We start from the raw sequence: 17,704 nt of genomic DNA, 5'->3' as shown, positions 1-17,704 counted from the left end.
GTAAGGTTTACTTGAATTAGTAGTATATGTATGGTATCGTCCTCGAAACACCGAACATGGAAGCTTATTTCATAGTTAGCTTGTATATCCTCAATATCAAAATTTACGAAAATTGTAAAAGATTTTAATTATATTTATTTTTATGTTTCCTATTACGACGCATGCTTTTATTACTTGGCGATGGTCTTAAATATTAAATATTCATTCAGTGGCACAGCAAATTAATTAAAGTGTAATCAAAGGCAACATCTGTGTAAGATTTCGCTGGACCAAGAAACAAACTTATCGGATTCGACAAAGTCCGTGAAAATAATGATATCGCAACGTTTATCGCTTACCTACAGTAAACATTAGATGAACACACCTATAATATCGTGTTAGAAGTCATTTTCGGTACTTCATTAGCCGAAAATTTGTTTACTTAGTCTTATTTGCAGCCGAAAACCTGTTCAATGCAAACTTTTTATATCGAGCGCACCGTAAACGAAAAAGTTTGAAGTATGTTTTTGTGGCGTTTGTGGATTTACTAGGCAACGTATTTTACTAGTTTGGGATCGCTCAAAATGTTAATTGAGAGATGTTTATTTTTATTAGAACTATAGATTCTATCTTACATATAAATACGTGGAAGTTTATCAATCTGACATATTTTTACCCGACTGTGCTTAGCAGAGTGCGGTATGTTTATCTTTATTGTATAACTAGCCGTTCCCGCCCGCTTCGCTGGGCGAATATTAATAGAAAATAAATTTAATTTTATTCATCTTATTACAAATACAATAATAAACTAAGTAGCAATAAACCATCTAGGATAAATTTCGCATCGAATAGTGGTAGTTTCATGTCAATACAATCAGTGGTTTAGGCGTGAAAGAGCCTCAAATTAAGAACATTTTAATTATATATATATAGATTTGGGTAGCCGATTATGATTATTCTTACGTCAACCGCACTGTCTACAACTTGCGAGGGAAACTTGACATTCGACTTTTTTTGTTATTTCATATTGATATAAAATTGTATTTATGCGTTTTTTAATAACTCATCATATTTTAGTCTTGGTACGAGTAGGTAATTACGCGATGAGGTTAGCTTGAGAAGCTAAGTGTAATCATCAATTAATATACTTTTTCGAATGGATGGTAGATTTTGCTTTTAATAAGTGATATCATATCCTATTTTGAATAAAATATTTGAATTTGAATTCATTCACCGTTCTTTGCGACGTTTAAGATGACACCATTTATCATATGCGTTTCAGCTTATTCTCAGACAGATTGGCCTGATAAAGCGCATTTAAAATAACACTTGTATTGCATAATTTATTTTTATAGAGCATCATACAGGACACCATTAAAAAGGTCTATAACATCGCATTAACTTAATGTTATATTTGAATGAGTTCAAAGAATACATCGTAAACTCACGATCATTGGGTGCCCCATAACTGCAGGCTAGAATCACCACAAACATAACCGCACTGCTCACTGAAGCCATTGTAAAACTGTATCAATTTACTGGGATTGCGTTATATATAATGAGACTGCCCACTGTATCATTAGCTTCATCCGAATCGACCTTGACAATTGGATAATCGCTGGAACTGGTGTTTATGTATTTATACTTGACGTACAATAAAGTTCCCATAACAAATACTTGCTGTCTATACGTGTTGCATCATTTAAGGTCAGTTTTCTAGATGTTGTGTCGTTATGTACATACTAATCATATTTATTTTTTGTTTTTATCTTAACTGTGGATAAAGTTTGCATAAAAGAGACTAAATACTGAATAATAGAGTAAAAATTACCTTCAAGATTAGAGTAGGTATATGCCTAACTTAAAGGCCGGCAACGCATCTCTTGACTTGGTGTGCGGATGTTCATGTCCAGTTCCAATCACGTGAGCCTCATGCCCGTTTGTCTTCTCTTATATAAAGATTAAATACAGCTGATAGCGAATTACGTTTAGTGACGTCTTCTGAAATATGGGCCCATTTGCTCACCATTTTTGGGTATATGTATGCATGAATATAATGCATCGCCCATAAAACAAATTCTTACCTAGGTAGGTTGGTTATCGTGGAGAAAGAATATATGAAAAAACGTTGATTGAATGTATATTTTATTACAGAAAGACCGTGGATGGAAGTTTCTCGAAAGATTGACCTGGGCGTGCATTGTACTATCAGTTCGGCAATGTATTAAAAGTGTGAGAGGAACCAAGAATAAAAGAGCTTGTTTGAAATGTTGATGCCTGTGTTCTTTTTATGAATAGAATAGTAGTCATTATTAATAAAATACAGTAAACTCACCTCGCAAGTTTTTTTTCAACTGCGCCTGCACGATAGATTCTCAGTGTACAACGCATTTACCAGCTTCAGATATTCAGATAGTGGTCATTTTACAGATATTACATACATATAATCGTATATTTATTTCAGCGTTTATTTCGAGATATTATAGACGGGTATTCTGTGTCATCCATTACAACTGATCTATTGTTTTTCTGTAAATATATGGCCGGTCCATCAAGAAATAACAATGGATTTCTAAACATCCTTTTGTATCATCTTACATATTGTTAATTATGAGTGGCCATTTACGACGCACCCGTTGAGAGAACGGTTTTGCAGGTATTGCCCTCTCGCTCACTGATACTATAAAAATGCGTCATTTCCACGTGTAGATGTAGTATGATATTCGAGTATGTTTAGTTACAAAATTGTGAAGTGTCGTTCACAAATGGGCAGTGGAGTGCGATGCCATAAACTTGGCTATCATCCTCACCATCTGGATGTCTGGAGTTCCTCTACGGTGCAGCTTTCAAGGAACGTCACATCCAACCAAACTATGGAACGAGCTTCTCTGCGCGATTGTTCCAGGATGAAACGATATGGGTTACCCTTTACAATATACATCTGACAGTATACTCCTAAATTTGGACGCATCGGTTACAAATGACTCCGACATCATATCTGACATGGTGAGAACTGAAATAGGTAAATAAACTAGTGCACATATCTGACTCGCTAACGAAGTTTTCGCTTATAAATAATGTTTCTTGTTTATTACTTGTGATCTTCCATTTTATAATAATCTACATAATTATAAAACTCCAATATAACGTAAGAATTCCTAGTGTGGCCAGTGAGCGTGTCAACAGAGAACATTCTTTATCTCCTATTAAGATAAACACTATCAGATGTTTAAATACCTTATTTTATTATAGCGTTAATTGTAGGAACTTATATCCAAACAGTTTTAGAAGCTTCAATTTCTTTGTAATTCTACTCTGTACTAACTTAATGTTAGCTTTTTTTGGCGTTTCTTTGAACAGAGTTTTTTAGTCGGATTTAAATTATTATTTTTGTATTTCCAAATACATGGGGAAAATTTTTCTAAAATTTATTACTGTGAAAAAGGGTAGCAACTTTATTCGCTTGCGTTGGTGAAATGGTTAGGGATAGGTATATGCTATATTCTACAAAGAAATATTTCTTTTACATAAATCACTAAAGGGATTCAGTAAACGCGGGTAAAACCGCTCGGCACAACTATATAATTATAAAATTTGCCGCAATTTCTATAATTATTCTACCTGCAAAGTGAAGACCGCGTGACTTTGGTTACATCGCGATCCTTAGGGAACTCTTCGGCTGCTAATTACAACTTTTAATTTGCTCCAGATCGGTGCCTTCTATTTCCATTTCAGCCGGAAGACGTCTAATGCTGGACAAAGGCCTCCCCTAAACTAGTAGTCCTGCACTGCCCTCATCCAACCTACTCCGGCGATCTTGACAAGATCGTCGGTCCATCTTGTGGGACTACATCTTCCGGTACGTGGTCGCCATTCGAGGACTTTACTGCCCCAACGGCTATCTGTCCGTCGAGCTATGTGCTCTGCCCATTGCCACTTCGGTTTCTCAACCGTCCGGGCTATGGCGGAGACTGTGGTCACGGAGGATGGTGGTTCGCCTATGGATCTCCTCATTTCGATGAGATACTCCGAGCATAGCCCCCTCCATTGCCCTCAGAGCGACGATGAGCTTTCTTACAAGGCCCATATCTAGCGACCACGTGTGGTCGGTGCCTTATTTCTTCTAAAATCTAAAAGAATATTTCATTATAAAAAATGATACTGGGCCAACCTGGAAACATAGCAGTGGACATACTGTATGTGCAGTTTTGTTCCGTGTCAGTACTGCCACCACATTTATTTCTACACCAAAAAGCATTGCGTCTATACTTTTGTGTGCTGCCGGATAATTACAGACATATGAGATCAGATCGGGGTCCTAACGCAATATGCTACTTAAATCGCTTCTGGTGCAATACAAAACAAATCATATTAGCACTATTATAACAGATTTTTGCCGCTTAACATTAGGTGCATCAAATGCTCTATCTGTCGCTGTTTATTCTCGATTGAAAAATGTTGTTTAAGAATATGTAAATATCGTAGAGTAAATAAGTTTTAAAACAGTTAACACTATCGTCTGACCAGGTTCGTACAGAAATGTTAAAACATGGTCGAATCGATACAAATGCGTTGCTAGGCATCTTGTTAGGGGATGTCTCCCCTAAGTGCACCCTAATACGTACCCACAATACCGTTCAACTAAATAAATTAGGGACGCTTTTTGTTTGGCTCAACGCTACTCATATTTCAACATTGGTGTTCTATGGCAGTCGTAGTTCATCAATTATTATTACTATGATCTATTATGATGATATATTATGATCCTCACAAAATTCTTAATTCATAGTTTGTTTTTTTAATAATGTGGTTTTAATTTTTAACTATAAATTAGACAAAGGTCTCTTACTACTTCTTCGATGGTCCTACTCTCGACCATAGTTTGCATATGTATGTTATAGAATATCAAATAAATATCGTTGTGTTAACTAAGTTTTATATCAGTTTTTGAAACGAATTTTCATTTCTTAAATCAGTGTGATAAAAAACTTAAACGAAAATAGCAGAAATATTGTTAAGAATGTATAAAGTAATTAAAAATGTATTTCTCAAAATCATGTATTATAGTTACACTTTACAGATTTTTACACTTGCCATAGACTGAATAGTCTATTATATTCAAATAAAGGCTGATTCACAATGACAAGAAATGCGTTAGTCTCTGACAAAGTGCAATAACCCAAGCTTCTTGATAGGAATGCAAGCGACATGCTATGAACGGCTATAGAATGCGTAGTAATTGGAAGATATCTTTGTATTATTTTAATAATAAAATTAAATTTATTGATATTATTGAGATATTACACATATACTTACATTACATTAATAATAATAATAATAAATTTCGTTTATTTCAAAGATTACATATTATATATATTTTTAGTGGTTGAGACTTCGCAGTAAGTTGTCTTAGGACACTTGTATTGGGAATATCTCGCAATTTCCTAAGCAGATACATATTTTTTAATAAACAATATAGAAATAAACGATTAAAAACCAAATTTTACAATTATCACGACTGCACGTTTCTTAATAAACTAAATTTCAATTTTTGCTTAGGCAGTCTCGCTTCTTATTACGTAGTATTTACATCCTCTTTGGAAGTGTGACCAGTTTAGTTTGTTGACAATTTGATTGACTTATATAATGTATATCTCTGTTTGAATTCAGTTGAAATTAGAACCACATTTTTATAATTCAAACTAAAAAGAGAACTACTTAAGAGGCCGCTATATCTCAACTCAAATTGAGAAGTACATTGTGTGCCCGTGCACTTCATTCAACTTATTATACACTTTTCGCATTACATCTATGATCGAAATTTTCGCGCGAAACGCAGCGCGCTGAGTTCAGGCGAGTCATCGGGTCATATCAAATTGAATCCAGATTTATTTAACTCTATATTTTATTTATTTACATTAAATCTCGTAGTTTGAATTTTAAAAAATTTCCAAAGTCAATTAATAACAGGCATTAATCTTTTTGTTTTTAAGTCAAGTTAAAATTAACAGGCAATGTCTGATTTACGAAACAATATCTATTTTCTTTCTCAACAACAGCGCGAACACAACTTAACTCATAATTCTTTCGTACACTGGAAAAACTTATGACAAAAACGAGATGTATTTTCGTAAACTTTCTCTGTTTTGCATTATTATTCTTATCTACTACATAAGATAAATTAGGTTGCTTAGTGCCTTACTTGAAGGTTAACCTTTGTTCTTTTTATTTAGACAAGTTATAAAGATAATATATATATATATATATATATATATATATATATATATATATATATATTACAGGTTACCTGGTGTTAAGTGATCACCGCCGCCCACATTTTCTTGCAACACCAGAGGAATCACAAAAGCGTTGCCGGCCTTTAAGGAAGGTGTATTTTAATGCTTTTAATCGATGCACAGCTACTCTATTTCAGGGATGCTGTATTATTTAAATTTTGGAAAAAATACACGGAGCTTTATCTCATCCGTCGTTGTCTCATCCGGAAGGCGTTGGTTGGATCTCCACCTCGTTTCAACATGGTGTTTTGGGCCGTTTTGGATACTAAATCTACCTACAAATAATACCACCTGAATTAATTATTAAATTGAATAAAGGTTACTTTATTTAATTTGTAACTTTCAATTTGATTGGTCCAAATTCAATCTAAAAGATTTTCCCATAAATTTTTAAACCAACAAAGTGATTGCCAAGCTCTGACAATATCACGTGCGTGGTACTTATTCTCTCCCCCGGGTCTCGTACGTTGGCGCTAGACAAACACCATGAAGAGAATTATCAAATATTTGCTCATATCTTCATCACGTACTCCCATACAAACTTCACTAATGAGTTTTCTTTCAATAAAAATTACTCGTCCCTTATAATATACACTCGAAACAATACATACTAAATAATCGTCGCTAATGTTTATATAATATATTGTATATAATATTTGTAACCTAACATATCCGACGATTTGAAATATTTTTAATTTGATAATTACTAATGACCGAAGGCCGATTTCGTATTCACATTACAGGTGTATGATATAAATATTGAATGTCGATTTTCTGTTTAATTTTGGCATCAACTTCAAAATGTTGTGCACTTTATTTATTTTGTAAAGAATATGCATATTGGAACCCAGTATGTAATTTTGTTATTGATTAAAATATCTTAAACCGTTTGTAATAAATCATTTATCCCTCTGGGTTTAGTCGGTGACCGATGCCCATTGTAATAAATCGGAGTGTAGAATCTGAATGCTGAGTGGACGACAAGCCTATGTGATTTATGACAAACATAAAACATGTTTTTTTTACTAATTTAAAAATATTTTTACTGATGACATTGTGACATATTCTTTGCAAAGCATCCAGCAAGCCTAAGGTAAAGGTCTCGGTTCTGTATACATGGTTCGGTTCTGTATACAAGGTAGTGTGAGCTAATACGAATAACTTCCTTCTGTATATTTACTTACTAGCTGACCCGGCAAACGTTGTTTTGTCATATAAAGTATAATTCACGCGATAGTTTTATAAGTAACAAAATATTGCCTATATTATAGCCTGTACATCATTTTGTTCTATTGTCAATAGTTTTTGCAGCGCACTCAAAAATAGGTTTTCGATTTTACACCTTGTGTTACAAAATAGCAATTTTATTACGGATCCCTAATTTTGAAAAAAAAACATAGCCTATAGCCTTCCTCGATAAATGGACTACCCAACACCGAAAGAATCATTCAAATCGGACCAGTAGTACCAGAGATTAGCGCGTTCAAACAAACAAACAAACACTGCAGCTTTATAATATTAGTATAGATTACATATTTTGTACACAAATAAATTAAATTAAGGAATTTAATAGCTGTTGACGTTCCTTTTTATAATGTCAAACAAGAGACAGAATCATAGACTTATAATGCTGGCGTATAGATCACCTGACAGCCCGATAATGCGTGACTAGCCTCTCTTACTGACGTGTCTGTTATATTCGTCAAAATCCAATCTGAACTGCACTTGTTGCATGATTAATTTGCCATAATTATTCAAAGATTGAGGTGTAGGCTAGGTACGTTACGAAATATGTTTTTATTTTATTTTTAAGTCTAACAAACTAACACATAACTACCTAATTTAGTTTCGAATGGACAGACCTCGGCGTTTGCTGACCAAATCGGTCTCTCGTAACATTAGATCTTCTTATTAGATATAATTTTAGACAAGCCAGATCTTACCAGTTTTTAAGTTTGACTAGATATAGATAGATATATTGATGTAATGCCCTACTACCAATTATGAAACACATCCATTACTCCGTCGGAGTCCAACTAAATTCATTACAATTAGTCTGACGTATCGTATAGACTAAATCTTGTTAACGTCATATGGACACAGAGTCCCCCATGTAAGATTTTCATTGCAGCACTGCTTTACTCGTCGTTTCATACTAATTCAAACTCAATTATTATTTCAGCATAAAAAGAAATTAGTAAGAGTTACTCCAATACTTCTATATAATTATAATAATAATTGTGTGTTATTTTAAAAAGTCTTTATTTATTTAATAGACTATTTCTTTCTCAAAAACAAGTGGAGTTATGTATTTCTTCCATAACCGTATTTTGCAAATCATTATTGCTGTCTATAAACTAAGCCTTAATTTATCATGTTTTAGGAAGAAACTCCTTGCAAGTAAGGGACTAAAAAAGATCGATGTCTTAAATTTTAATCTATATTAGGGACAATATTGCGAGAAGATATATTTATTTTAAATGTACTTCAAGTCATAGACAAAACATAACTTATTATGAGGGAGTTCGTAAATAACTTATAATACTTTTACTCATAAATTTTAAACCAATTTTCGTTAATTATATATAGATAGTTATTAAACTTTAGTAAAATTGTTGGTGAAATTGTAAGTATATTTGATTTGTAGTAGTACTTCATCATTAATAAGTTTGTTTAAAAATTTAAAATTTTTGTTGCAGATCAAGAATCATCGTTCACGGTAAGTTAACCCTTCAGAGTAAAAGTACAAAAAGTCCGTAACCGAACACAATCAGAAACGGAACGCATCGAATACCAAGTAGGGCTTCGTATTCCATTGACCGGCGCGACACCCTAGCGTGAGTTGCGTGACTCACAAATGTCGAGGGGTCTAAGCCACCCCCGAATTAAAATTTAAATTCCCAATGTTTCGTCAAGATACGTCAAGGTTATAAATGATCGGAAAATTATGGATTCGTTACATTGAGAACATTTCGAGTTGCTTTTTAGTTAATTGCGTTTAAGTGGTGTATTTTAAGGGTAGCTTTAAAAAATGTTTTTCACATTTAGGGGTTAGAGTATGAGATTGCTTTTTGTTCTGAAAAATCCAAACTGTTTTACACAAAACTCTGTGAAGGCATTTTCAGGTTTCAGATACTTACTTTATTTATCAGAATAATAATCTCAAATTCACTTATTGAGATAAAACCATTCTAGTAACAGAAAAAAAACACATATGCTACTCAAATAAATTGTAAAACATAAATTAAAATAATAACAAAATTACATCCTACTACCTAAGTGACTGAAGCAGTTTGTATTGCTTGTTGATATGAAAAAATAACCATATAAAAATTGCCTAAGGCCTAAGGTCCTAAAAATAACCATGTAAAAATTGCCTATGGCCTAAGGTCCTAAAAATAGCCCTTCAAAAATTGCCTGAAGGTCCAACCTATCGCTAATATATTGCATACTCCCTAAACGTTCACTAAAAATTTGTTTTATCAAATAAACATGTATCTGCAGAATCAAGCATTGGGATCTTGTACTATGTAGAGCTGAGTCGGTTTCTCGAGCAGTGTGAATACTTGAGTTATCAGAGACCAATAATGATGCTTGACCGGATCTGAGGCAGCTGAAGTGAACTACACCTTGAAGTTACCTCCAAACAGTTACTATCACTTTTCTATTGGTAAGCTTTATGGTAACACTAAAAAAGAGACTTGAAATAACTATTTGTATTCATACAGCCTTACAAATAAACATGTATTAATTTATACCTGAGAATAAACCAAAGATATGTAAAATGTTTACAAATAGACATTTTGCTTATGATTAGACCAATCATCGGACGTATAACGTTTCCCGCGTTTATTTGCAAGGCTGCTGACATTCAGAAAACTTTGAATTATCATTGTATTTAAATTATATAAAAGTTTATTTTCATGTTTTATTGTATTGACAGTGTTGTCACCATAAAGTCAACTTTTTGCATATTCTTGGTTTTTCTCAGGCATAACTTTATACCAAGTTTATTTAATTTTATGTTTATTCATCAAAATAGAAAAAGCGTACTAGTACCGAAGAGCTGATTCAAATACCCACCCAACGAAAGCAAAATAGTCGTTAATGGAATCTAAATTTAATATACAAAATACAGTTAAATAATTCATATTTAATATTTTAAAGCCGTTAAGCCTATTATACAAACGTAACTGATATTGTTTATGTTTCAAGAAATATTCGAATAACGAGTTTTCTCTCTAAAATCACTCTAGCTAATGGTGCATGTCAATATGGCGCCAAATGGACGATTCTAGAACTATAGAAATGTCTACGTACAGAGTGTGATTGATAGTCCCGGGAGCGGTATGGAAATAATTAATTCTAGATCAATCTTTGGAATTTTATTTCGCTATCTCTCAGGGTTTCTATTTAAATTTATAGTGTCATCGATTCTTCTTTCCGATTAAAGAATTTCTTTTGTACGTCAGTAATTACTGGAAAGAATTATATGGGTGGATGAGAACCTAATACGTTATCTACAATTTATTACTGCTATTAAATGAATCAATATTAGTTCATGAACCGGCTGCTCCATTGATGAGAAAGATAAGTATTTAATGACTTTACAATAGTAAAAGAGAAATTAAAAACTCCGTTAGTGTCGATGATTTATTTATAAAGTGAAATTATCTAGAAGTTCTGCATCACCGGCATGCTGATGTAAATGTATTACAGTTGTGTTCGATGATTTGTTAAATTTCAACGCCAGAGACTTCAAGGGTACCCTCTGGTCTCGTGTAGGTACCATACTATCAACTTGATATTGAGCGCGTGCAACACAGAGCTGCTCGAATCGTCTAGGATTCAGTCTGTCTTTATTGTCACTGACTCCGCTTTATTGCGTGTCTTCTATCACATTTATCCTGGGGAGAGTTTTGATGAGTTATCAGGTTTTTTAGCTTTTTTCAACAGTATAAATCAAATGTCAATCAAAATCAATTATCGTGCCAACAAACGGTACTCTTCTTATTCGAGACCGACTTTCATTTGATCGGTGTTTATCATTTAATTTTAACTCGGGGCAAACTTCACAAGTACATTAATAAATTGATATGAAAATCAACTTTACTCAACAAAGCTAGATGTAGACTTGTACAGTATAAACATAGTATATTTCGTAAGACTCGCGCTGGTAAGGCTAAATCTGGAATTAACTTTATAGTAAAATCCACTTAAGAACACAGATTATAACGTGACTCAACTTCATAATGGCTTAGCAATGTTGAAATTCGCAAAGCAACTTGTGAATAGGCTTTGTAAATGTGGATGAATTGAAGCGGTTATTTTGTGAATATTAAACCTGGTTGGTTTTAGATTTATTAGAATTCAACGTATGAGCGCGGCAGTTTTTGATAGGAGGTTTTTTAAATGAAAATGTGAAAGATAGATCTGCCTATGTCGTAACTCTATCTAGTCTTGCCATAAATTCTGAAACAAAGAAACAATATCTATTGCAAATAACATTTATTACTTTTACAGTGTGTTAGTTTAATACATAAATATAATACAATTTGAAATATAAAAAGCTTATTCGAAGTCGTCTTCATTAGCTGCAATACAGTCCTTTAAATGTTGAGGCCAATTATCAATAGACGCACGCACTCTTTCCATGGGAAAGAACTTTCCCACTGCCAATCGTTCGGATCGTTTTAGGGACTCCAAATTATTATAGCGTTTAGATCAAGCCGTATTCTGTAAAACTGACCATAAATCATAATCCAGCGGATTAAGATCGGGACTAGACGACGGCCAGTCTTCAGCTCTGATGAAATCCGAAGCGTTCGTTTCTAACCAAGACTGCGTAGACCGAGCTTTGTGAACCGGAGCCGAGTCTTGCTGGATTTCTCGAATATAAAGCTCGGTGTTGTTAAGGGGCTTACTACCTTCTCAAGAATGGTATCTTTTGAAACTTTTTTCATAAAGGTGAGCCTGAGTCAATACTTCATAGCTAATACCCCACCAAACCATCACTGAAGTCGGTGTGCCCACGTTGCACTCTGTCGACTAATTGGGAAGCTTCCTTAGAGCTTTGATTGTTAAAATATGTTGCTCAATTGTAAAAAAATCTCATCCGTAAACAAAATATTTCTGTGACCGCCCTTGAGTTTTATATGAACAATCATATAAAAATGACAGATTCCAAATTCTAATAATATTTTGTTTATTTTTAATTGTAACAGTATTTACGGCCAGACTAAGTATATATTACTAGTCATTCTGATGGAAAGGAAATTATGTTTTTTTACGTTAATTAAGGACGAGCAGAATTGATACGCCCAGCCCATTACAATGCAGTGCCGCTCATGATTCTTGAAAAGCCAAAAATTCTGAGCGGCACTACAATTGCGCTCGTCACCTTGAGACATAAAATGTTAAGTCTCATTTGCCCAGTGATTTCACTTCCTTTCAGACCGAAACAGAGTAATGCTTACACATTACTGCTTCACGGCAGGAACAGGCGCCGTTGTGCTACCTATAATCTAGCCATCATCCTGTGCAAAGGAGTCTCGCATTGGTAAATGTGCCTACAATTCCACCGACATTAATAAGTTTACAGCTATTTCTTTTGCAGAGATAGGGGATCACATCAACCCCTGATGTGATAAGATAGATTAAAACCAACTCTAAAGCTGTTAGTTAATCAATCAGTAACAAAATTTAAGATCATTCTAATAACGCGTCGCGAGCGTCGAGTAACGAACTTCTGTTGTGACATGTTACGTCGTACGTGAGATGAGTAAATATTGTTTTTATAGTCGACCTTGGTTTCAAATAGGGTTGGCACTTGCATTTTTTGTTTATCGTTCGTTCCTTACTAGTTTAGACTAGCATACCAAGGGCACATCAAGGCGACTTGTGTTTTAGTTTGAAATAACTCTCCTCTTGCAACAGCTTGATCGATTTTGGTAATTTTTGACGCGATAACGTCTTATAAATCGATCGCCGGCTGGACGCACGAAAAAGTGTCACGCCTGAGCCGATCGTGCAAGCGAGAGGGTAACAAGCGACAGAGAGGCACGATCGGCCTGAGGTGTGGTTTAATTTAAATAAAAAAAATGAATTAACGAGTGTAAATAAATGTTAATATATCGAATAAATTGTCAATTAACTTGTACTTTGTATTATATAAAATAATGATAAAGCAGTATGCAATTTTTCATCAATGCTTTGTTATGATGTTATCACGTATAATTATCGTTCGTGAAGCGACTTACAGACAACCAATTTTTTATAGTGTAACTTTTTTCGACGCGCTGAGCACTTTATTTTGGGTGTGTGTGGGTATGAAAAGTGCTTTAAGTATAATAGGAATGCGCTTTTTATTGTTAATATTTATAAAGGGCCCTATATATTATTTATTGGCAACTTTAATCATAAAATAAAAATGTCAGTTATCTCATTTGTAGTAATAAATGTATCATTAGTTGTGGTTTGTCAAAAACTAAGAAGAAATAAAACCCCAACGCGAAATATAATTTGTCTCGATTGTCAATGTCAAACCATTTACATACAGCACTTTCATTTAGCGTTTCTCCCTCTAGAATAGCTATTGGAATATTGTACATTGACAACCCTATGCTAAATCGTCACAGGATTTGTATTTTAAGCGGGTAATTTTATGTCCTTGTAGCGACTTAATGTTCACATATTTACTTAAATTGAGAATGTGGTACGTGTCCTGATAGAAATTCTATCTGATTTAAAATCACTGTAACATATTTCATTGAAGGTTATTATTCCGTATCTATACATTTTGGTTGTATTTTATTATATTTATGAAAGTTTGTTTTCCAATCTATTCTAATATTAAAAAGCTGCAGTGTTTGTTTGTTTGTTTGTTTGTTTGAACGCGCTAATCTCTGGTACTACTGGTCCGATTTGAATGATTCTTTCAGTGTTGGGTAGTCCATTTATCGAGAAAGGCTATGTTTTTTTTTTCAAAATTAGGGATCCGTAATAAAATTGCTATTTTGTAACACAAGGTGTAAAATCGAAAACCTATTTTTGCGTGCGCTGCAAAAACTATTGACAATAGAACAAAATGATGTACAGGCTATAATATAGGCAATATTTTATTACTTATAAAACTATCGCGTGAATTATACTTTATATGGCAAAACAACGTTTGCCGGGTCAGCTAGTTAATTATAATACGGTGAATATCGTACAATAATTTAAATGTTTTTATTATTGAATAAAATAATTATTCATTTATTCATTACAGAATATAAAATAAAAGAATGGCACTGACTTGCTGGTCAATTCTTGCTCAAACTTTTCCGAAAAGGCAAATCGTAAATTACCTACAAAATTGCTTAATTGCTGAAATCAGGTTATTTAAAAAAAAATTAAACATAGTATTCTTATTGTTTTGTACTTGCCGTTATTTATTAGCTTGTAGGCACTTAGAGTATTTAACAAAATCGCTCTTATATGTAGAAGCGAGTAGTCACTGCCACAGATCCGTTAACTTCGCATTAAAACTATAAAAGGAGCTTTGGACCGAAAAAAGCTAAAGCCTAGCTGTTCTTGTATGTATTCATACCAACCGGTCATCTACGATTAATTTTTTTACTCGCCCGTTCCCTATTAGTCTGACATCAAGCATAATTACTATTTATTCCATGATAATGTAGGGCTGTAAATATTAAAAGAGATCCGAACACTTGAACACTTTTAATTTGTATTTAAGTGTCTATATGAGGCATAGAGGTCATTTAAGGTCACAAACACGGGCAATTTAAGTTACTAAAACATCAAAAAATTAATATATATATATAGTTTCAAAGCTAATTTTAGTCAAAAAGTAATCTATCAATTGTAAATATATTCTCAATAAATTTTACGTTACGTCAGTGCTATGTACGTCATAAATAAGAATCCCTGTGTCTATAATAATCTGTCACAGTGGCGAAGAGACTAAAATGTGTAAGTACATAATAAATAAATAAATATAATACTAATTGACATCAGAACACGGACCGAAATAGTAATTTTGTCTTTCCTTTTAAGAAAACGGCTACATAGTGACACTTTTATACTGGAGTTTATTTCAATTTATTTAATATCAAGTCCACAAAGAAGTAGAAATAATGTAACACGGTAGTCGCTATTGTATTTTAAATTGAATTTTATTCCACAAATTCCAATAAAGTCCGTTACGAATCTGTTCTCATTTTAAACTGCGCTCTGAAATTGTTCAGCTGTTACGACATTTTATACGACTTTTCGTCAAATTATCTGTAAGGTACATCTGCTTATTCTATATCTACTTATCTTAATATATATAAATTACGTGACACGTTGTTTGTCCGCGATGGACTCCTAAACTAATGAAAGGAGTTCAATGGGGATTACTTCATGCTGTGCAGTTTAGTCCAACTTGAGAGATAGGATACTTTTTATTTCGATTTGGGACCCATAATTATTTTTATTTCCTATATTTGTTTTGTATGGACATAATATATTCTATGAGAGAATTTTGCGACGCACGGTTTGACATTTCTGCTGCGAAATAACTTTATTATAACAAGGAGCCTACGTTACGAAATAATTCTTAGTGTTTTGAAATATTATTGGCAAATTCCTATAAAACAGTATTTTTTTATTATCTACAGAACAACGTCTGTCGGATCAGCTAGTATCCATATATATTCTCACTCTCAGGTATCCTGTAAGGTACACCGTTTTCTGCCGTGAAGCAGTAATGTGCAATCAGTGTTTCGATTCGAAAGGCGCCGTAGTTAGTGAAATTACTAGGCAAATGAGACTCAATACTTTCTCATATAAAAAAGTAGTCGTAAACGTATATTCGTAGTAGTACACTAAATAATTTTAAGAATTAAATACACATAGTACTTATATATACAAAAATATATTTTTTTTAATTTTTATCCCTGTCTTTGTGCACGCTATACTCAACAATAGATTAAATCGCTTTAAGATTTGAATGCGGCTTTCCCTTATGTATAGTGACAAGCTCCTCGCAACATCGTTTAATTTTCATTCCAGCCAACCAAAAAGAAAAATAAAATTATTAATTGCATTTTGACTTACAGATACCTTGTAGGCTGTAAGTTATGAAAAATAGTATGGTTCTGTGCAAATTTAAAATACATAAAAATGTGAACAAAATCTAAATCAACTATCAGTTTGGCACGCAAACGAAATCTTCGGGAATAGTCTGGCTATAAATATTGTTATAACTTAAAAACTTGTTCACATACAAGGTTCAACGTTATCTAATTCTATTTTACATGCCTCGCTCAGCATCCTCTTTCTCTTGCCATACCTTTTTTTCGCCGAATTCGTTGTACGTAGACCAGGCGTATATATAGGTTTCCCAAGATCTGGAATGTCTGATATATAGCAAATTAGATCCATAGACTTAGAATATGCTAGCGTATAGACGAACTGACAGCCCGATAATACGTGAACAATTTTGATTTGTCAATGCGTTAGTAGCTAGAGTTTTAAAATACTAAAGGTACTGTTTGACTTGCTGACTGTTTATGACTTGTCAATTAAAATTGGATACAGTAACAGTTGACTTTCTTTCCATTTCTATCTTGCTGTATTTTTCTATTGTTATTCTCTCTGGCTCGCATTGTCTGTCTAAATATTGTAGGTCTATGCGCTTCGATACACATATCTTTTTCTTTCGTCCCATGCCTTTCTTTCACCGAATTCTAGACCCGACATTATAGGTTTCCAAAGATCTGGCACGTCTGCCATATTATAACCAGATAGACCATTTCAAAAGATATTGCCAGTGTCATGGGCACCTTACAGGACACCTGCACAAGTATGACCCTTGATGCGCTTTGTATTTGTTAAAAACTGAATAAACTTTAATAGTTTTTGTGTCACAAGAGTTTTGCATAGTAACAATAATTTTTCACGCATAAATTCTTCCTTCCTGGTTAAAAAATATCACAGTTTCTCGTAACAAGATAGAATCAGGTTCCCATTGCACAAATCCCCATATTTCCCATGCAACAGTGCGTGTCGGCGTTCCGTTCCTGTACGATATATTAAATATTAATATATGCACAATTATATATACTTAAGTTAACTATTACTGGGAATCACCACATTTATAAATGTATTGTTGAGTTTCATTACGTTTAAACGTATAACTCCTTATGGGAGGGTAAACCTCTTTGTAACGTAACGCGTTACGGCGCCAGACGCTTCCTTTTCTCTCACGGCAGCAGTAGGCTGGCTCCTCCTCTCTCACTCTAACCAATTATTCTTTAATTTTATAGGATTAAATATGTACATACACAAAAATGTAATTTACATATTATCCAAGAATTATAACTAAGAAAAAAAAAGCATATTTTATAACCAATAAAAGATTTTATTTATAAATGTTTGACCAT

At 33.5% G+C, this 17,704-nt stretch overlaps 2 protein-coding genes across 6 annotated transcripts in view; one reads left to right on the top strand and one right to left on the bottom strand.

Annotated features, from left to right (window-relative positions):
- Positions 1-1,561, bottom strand: part of LOC126977069 (calcyphosin-like protein) — a 78,420-nt gene extending 76,859 nt beyond the window's left edge. Inside the window, exon 1 of the mRNA XM_050825759.1 lies at positions 1,428-1,561. Within this exon, the coding sequence (XP_050681716.1) occupies positions 1,428-1,497 (70 nt within the window). The 5' untranslated portion in view covers positions 1,498-1,561. The remainder of the gene's footprint in view (positions 1-1,427) is intronic.
- The window catches only part of LOC126977046 (protocadherin-like wing polarity protein stan), a 196,629-nt gene that overhangs the window by 35,956 nt on the left and 142,969 nt on the right, over positions 1-17,704 (top strand). For all 5 annotated transcript variants that reach the window (XR_007732138.1, XM_050825704.1, XM_050825705.1 and 2 more), the window contains exon 2: positions 8,975-8,994. The gene's annotated coding sequence lies outside the window, so the exon portion shown is untranslated. The remainder of the gene's footprint in view (positions 1-8,974; positions 8,995-17,704) is intronic.

Source organism: Leptidea sinapis, chromosome 43, assembly GCF_905404315.1.
Source record: "Leptidea sinapis chromosome 43, ilLepSina1.1, whole genome shotgun sequence".
Classification (NCBI taxonomy): Eukaryota; Metazoa; Arthropoda; class Insecta; order Lepidoptera; family Pieridae; genus Leptidea; species Leptidea sinapis.
The sequence above is the reverse complement of the archived record's forward strand: the minus strand, read 5'-3'. Positions and strand labels throughout refer to the sequence as shown.